This window comes from Etheostoma cragini, chromosome 9 (assembly GCF_013103735.1).
Source record: "Etheostoma cragini isolate CJK2018 chromosome 9, CSU_Ecrag_1.0, whole genome shotgun sequence".
Classification (NCBI taxonomy): Eukaryota; Metazoa; Chordata; class Actinopteri; order Perciformes; family Percidae; genus Etheostoma; species Etheostoma cragini.
The window spans coordinates 23,242,444-23,248,443 of NC_048415.1; the positions used below are offsets into that span (position 1 = coordinate 23,242,444).

The following is a 6,000-nucleotide window of genomic DNA, read 5'->3' on the forward strand; positions in this document are numbered from 1 at the left end:
TGACAGTGGCGTTTTAAAAGTTAACGCCCCTCCCAAAAAATGTCTTGGGTTTTGCTTTAAAACTACTTTTGGTAAAGTCACACAATTCCCAATGGGCCAAAACTCCATCTAAGTAATGCATAGTCTGGTTCAGTGTGAGATATGTGGAACAGAGCTGTGTATCACATCGAGAAGCATCCAGCTATTTCTAAAAAGTCAGGGAGATCAACTTGATCTTGGGCCAAGTTTTCTCCTTTACAACCTGCCTGTGTCAGTGAATCAGACACTGCAGCATAGACCACAAACATTCACTTTCCTCAAGAGCCTCTGAACCAACTCACTTGCTGGATCTTACTCGGTGCCAGAAAGCACGCACACTAAACACGCATCTTTAAGTTTTCATGTGTTTATTTTGTATGTTTTTTTAAGACCACCTCACGAAGTGGTTTTGCATGATGAACTATCGTTGAGTTGGATTTTATTGACTTTATATCAGTCTTGCATTGTGTGACCTTCCTCACCGCGCTGCGAGAGAGCGTCTGGCTAGTCCACACAGCATTCCGTGCTCCGGTTTATTGGCATTTCTTCAAACCAATCACAATCGCCTTGGACGGTGCTATTTCCTGGACGCAATAAGGCGTCTATGCAAAAAAAACTCTGGAAGGAAGTTGTTTTGGTGGAACATGTGCTTGTTCAGATTGGACAGATAGTCTAGCTGGCTGTGTGGGGTTACCCTGCAGAGACCTAAGGACCAGGTAACCATAGTCCTAAGATTGGACAGATAGTCTAGCTAGCTGTCTGGATTTACCCTGCAGAGATCTGAGGACCAGGTAACCATAGTCCTCAGATTAGACAGATAGTCTAGCTAGCTTATGTGGGGTTACCCTGCAGAGACCTAAGGACCAGGTAACCATAGTCCTCAGATTGGACAGATAGTCTAGCTAGCTGTCTGGGGTTACCCTGCAGAGACCTAAGGACCAGGTAACCATAGTCCTCAGATTGGACAGATAGTCTAGCTAGCTGTCTGGGGTTACCCTGCAGAGACCTGAGGAGTTTAGAATGCCAACATAAAGCAAGCAGAACATTTTGGACATCTGGCCAAAAATGAGGGACATCCGGTAGGACTTCTTCTCCAGAACTGTCCCGTAAATTAACTTTTTATTGACGCAGAAACAGCCTGAGATACTGTCACATTTTAAAATAAGAGAAGATCCAGTGTAATGGCTATGACCCAAAAAACATCACTGATCATAATATAATAATCACAGCTGGTTGTGAAAAGTGCGATTGGACTGCAGATAATTCAGGAAGACACACCTTTCCTGCTCCTCTTGACGACGTGAAGTAAGAGAGTCACACTATTAACCGGGCCGTGTTGAAGTATATGAAAAGAGACAAGACATGCACTGCATTGCAGATCTACTCTGTCTGTTTCCCACTTCTCTTAAAGCTTGACTCTAAACGGAGCACCGACAAACTGACTCTGATTTACTGAATATAGTCTCTTCCCTATGAACAGATTAAAAGTTCCTGCAAATAACACGCACAAACATGCACGTGCACAAATAAACTTTGCAAGCAACCAGTCAGCAGCTCTGGCCTGTACTGTCAGACTGATTAGTGTTTTGTTCCTAGGTTTGTGGAAGAATTAGGTGCACGTATTTGGCAGGGGGTCTAGGGGTGCTCCCTCAAAATAATGATAATTCTTAATAAAAACATATAAAAAACATTACATTTTGGACCATTACTATTACCATACGGTAAATGTGTCTAAAATGTTCTAAAAGCTAGAGCAGTAGGGCAGGGCGGCACGATATGAGGAAAATATCAAATTGCCATTATTTTGACTGACATTACTATTGCAATATGATTCACGATATCGGATGTAATGATCAGTTTTGTGTCATTCTTATTTTCATTGAAAATTATTAAAATTAAAAATGTTTAAATTATTATAGTGCGATTTTTGAGAGGAGCTGTACCAAACATATATGTTTTCTTTAGTTTGTAGGCTGGGACATCTCTGCAGCACTATAATACTTATAAGAATGAGAATTCCCATTAACAAAAACACAAATTTGGTCACTATTTCGACACAACTGAAGGTTTTTAGTTTAGCTTTGTTTTGTTGGTGCTTCTCTCATTGTGGTATGGTGAGGCTCATTTTTACCAAGAACAGATGTCTTTTCAATCAAGCTGTACAACAGATGACTGACAACTCTCATCTTCGCTTTGACACCCAAATGAAGCCTTCAATGATCAGACTGAACAGTGGAGACGCCACTCACTGGGCTGTCATTAGTGTTCATCCCAAACGGTTTCTTAATACGTCCCAGAGACAAAAGAATATGCCATGCAGTTGCAGAACTGTCATTCATATAGCTTGAGTATTTGTTTACATTTTTCAAAATTGTCATTACGTAAACACTCTCCATGCATCAGTGATTGGTCGGTAATGTATCTACTGGGCAAACTGAGCTCGTAAGATATGGTCCGGCTTTGTGAGGCTACATACTAATGTTGATTAAATTGTTCAGGGAACATGTCAGAGGGCTTTAGAAATAAAATTAGAGCTGTTCAGAGCCATAATAAAGAAGGCAATGAAAATAATCTAACCTAAGATTTTACAAAATGTTATGAAATATATTTTATTACAATTCTGAAGGTGTAAAATATGAAAGCTTGTTACAGATCAGTAATGCAACTAATCAACACATCTGTGAGGGTTTTGGTCCACACCTAAGAGGTAAAGTGTTTGCTAATGCATCATAAATCATAAACAACATAAACTACTATTTACGGAACTATTTCCAGCCTCTTCTTTCGTATGCAAGCTTTACTTAAACAGTATAATAAACTAGACTAGAATTACCGCCTTGCAGTTGTATATCTCCGCCAAGGTGGCGTCTGTCCAGACTTATATATTACATGCTGTGAAGATTTTGAAGCTATTTAATTAAAAAAGGGTACAGTATGTGTATTTTTCGGCAAAATGTGGCTGCTTCACACACATCTTCAACCAGTCGGCAAAGATCTGTACAATCAGCACAATTTTAAGATTAGCGTCAGCAATTCAGTATTCAACCAAATGTCTCCCCTTCTGTTCTTTATATATAGTTATAGCGTTGAACATTGGCCAGAAAAGCATTTTTCTTGCCAAACATCATGATGTCACAGAGAAGTTGACCTTAAACCTTTAGGAAATAAAATGTATGATTAGACATTTGAGTGAAATGTTGTCATAATTACAGTTTCCAATGACGGCAAACCATCTGGCACGTCAGATTATTCTGTGTGTACTCCGTTCAGCTCTCCTGCGCCCCCCTTGGGAGTCACAACTGACAGTTCAAAAACTCCTGGTGTATTTCATTTGTTTTACTAACTTCACATTTTGTCATTTTAGAAATATAAATCCAAAATTAATTGTAAAGAAAATAAGAACTTTCCATCCATGTAGGAACCCTGGTAACACAAAAAACTGATGCCATTATCTATAGCAATGAAATAATCTTGATCTTTGTTGTCATTACACAACCACACTATTTAACACGACAGACTAAATGTACTTAACCATCTATCTACAGGATCTGAATCTCTGTTGTCACAGTGAGTGTTTAGCTTCACTAATCCACACTGTGCCACTCTGTAGAGATGCATTAACATGCACCACGGGTACATTTCATCACACATACTTGTCAGGACAGCATGTCAGGGGCTATTTCCTCTTGGTAGCATGAGCTGGGACATCGAGCTCTGTCAGCAGTTCAGACCAATGATAGACTGCATACAGGCATTAGCTCATACATAGCGTGGCAACCGCGACACACATGCACATACAGACTCACGCTTCTGAGGGTTTAGCTTGTTTGTTTTTATATATTTGAAAGAAGAAGACATAGCACTGAACTTACTGGCCTATGTTGTAACAGAACCATTAGGGCGTCACTGCTGGAGTCACACAGCCAGTGAACCAGGATGGGAAACCATACAACTAGCCATACTCTAACACAGCAGGTGACCTAACGGCCAAGACAGCCTCTATAAACTATTCTGTGTACATACTAAACTGGAGCTATTCAGGATGTTGTAGAGAATATTGTATGTTGTCATTTTTGTTCTAAATTTTATACCACGTTCAAAAGGGTCAACTTTTTATAGAGTGTTTATAGCTCTAAACTACTAGCTTTACCCTAAGGTAAATATTTCATTTACTAATGGCTCATAGAGTTAAATCCATTAACATGGTTTTGGGTTGCCAGACTGTGAAAATTCATTTTGGCACTACTTTCTGACAAGGCAGCATGGGGTAATAAGTTGTAGGTTTATTTATGGTTAATAAGTAATTGAGCAATCATTAATAGATCAGCTATAAGATATTAATAAGAACAATTTCACGGTTGCTAAGCTATTTTACAGGGCATCTGGAGCAAAAGGCATTTATTAACAACTTCTCAACATTTACGAACGCAGATGGATTTTTGTCAAACCTCGACTGGCTCATATACAACTGCTGACATGACTGCTTTTGGGAACTGAGAACCCTATGATTAATATTAATGGATAACTAACATGTACAAGTACTTTCTTACAGAATAGGTAAACGCCAGCCAAAGGGATTTTTCAAAAACCTTCCACCTGGAACTTCTTTATAATAGCTCATAAATGGGCTATAAAGCAACAATGATTAGTTAATCCTAAATAATGCCATTAGTTAAAACGTATTAATTTATTATAAAGGGTACCTCAGAATAAAGTAGTTCCCTAGATTATAATGAATTTAACCCTTTAGTATAACACAACACTTTATATCATTAGTGAAAATACTTTTTCGTCTATTTTGGGTATATTACTTGCAAATGCCGCCCACAGAGGTCCACCAAAACTACACGTTTAAAAAAAAAACGAAATTTGGATTTTTATACTACTTACCATATTGACTTCTGACACCATGTCTATACTTGCCACGTCTATGCTCATGCCAACAGCAACCGGTGCACCTTAAAATACATAAAAGAAAGTTAACTATATATTATGATTAGCCTATATTAACTTTATTCATATAGCACATTTATATAGCAGAGTTTACAAAGTTCTTTGACGGACAAGCAAGGCAATATGGACAAGACTAATTAAAAAGGTTATAGAGTCATACAATGGGCAGGTGGAGAAACATCTCGGGGAGCCATTAGGGTGACACACACCAAAAAATGGACATACCTCCGAAGTCTGGCCGAAGACGAATATCATATCCTTTCAACAGTTTATCCACTGTCTCTTTGACGAAAGACATGTTCCCCGGTTCACTGGCGCTGAAAGAGAGACGACAACAAGGATGGTAACTCTGTCGGAGGACGGACAGCCACTCTGTGTCCGGTTCTAACCCCCAGACACTCACCTCTGGGCACAGCACATCACTGCCACGACCAGTGGCAACGAAAGAATGTCAAAGAGCCCTGTTTTCCGGGGTCCCCGCATCCCGGTGTGGCGTCTGGATGGATGGGTGCCGTCTAAATGACGGAGCCGCCGAGCTCCGCTAAATCAGGTGAGGCTTCATGAGGCGGGAAGTCAGGCGTGTTCACACGGCCTCAGAGACGTGGCTCCGCGGCTCCGCGGCTCCATCCTCCGCTAGCAGCTCGCAGCTCGCCGCGGGTTAGCTTACTGGACACTTGTTAAGAGATTCTGCCAAATATCCATTACCGCACGTGCTGTCAGGTATGAGGATATAAATCCACCAGTCCTCTGACCCAGGCACCCGCATGCGTAACATACGGTATATTGTCGCCCATGGTCCAAAAGAAGCCCTGAAGGAGCCGGTTCATAAAGCTTAAAATAGGACTCTTCATGTCAGTGTTCGCGAGGCTCTTGGTATGCATTGAAGCCCACGTGACAGGCTGCAGTTTCTTATTTAAACGGTTGTGGACGAAGTTCAGTCTGAGGTAGGAGTTCAATCTACAGGGGGGGTAAGGTAGGTAGGAGGGCTGACACCTTCACCAAAATGAGTGCCCGGGGGGGGGGGGGGGG

At 40.8% G+C, this 6,000-nt stretch overlaps 1 protein-coding gene across 5 annotated transcripts in view; it reads right to left on the reverse strand.

Annotated features, from left to right (window-relative positions):
- gabrb3 (gamma-aminobutyric acid type A receptor subunit beta3) overlaps nt 1–6,000 on the reverse strand; it is a 47,906-nt gene that overhangs the window by 22,678 nt on the left and 19,228 nt on the right. For 3 of the 5 annotated variants that reach the window (XM_034880809.1, XM_034880805.1, XM_034880807.1), the window contains exons 3-4: nt 5,197–5,288; nt 4,909–4,976 (exon numbers count right to left, since the gene is read on the reverse strand). In XM_034880809.1, coding sequence (XP_034736700.1) covers nt 4,909–4,976; nt 5,197–5,288 — 160 coding nt within the window. Of the gene's footprint in view, nt 1–4,908; nt 4,977–5,196; nt 5,289–5,374; nt 5,785–6,000 lie in introns of those variants that run through there. The other 2 variants (XM_034880806.1, XM_034880808.1) reach the window with 2 other exon arrangements.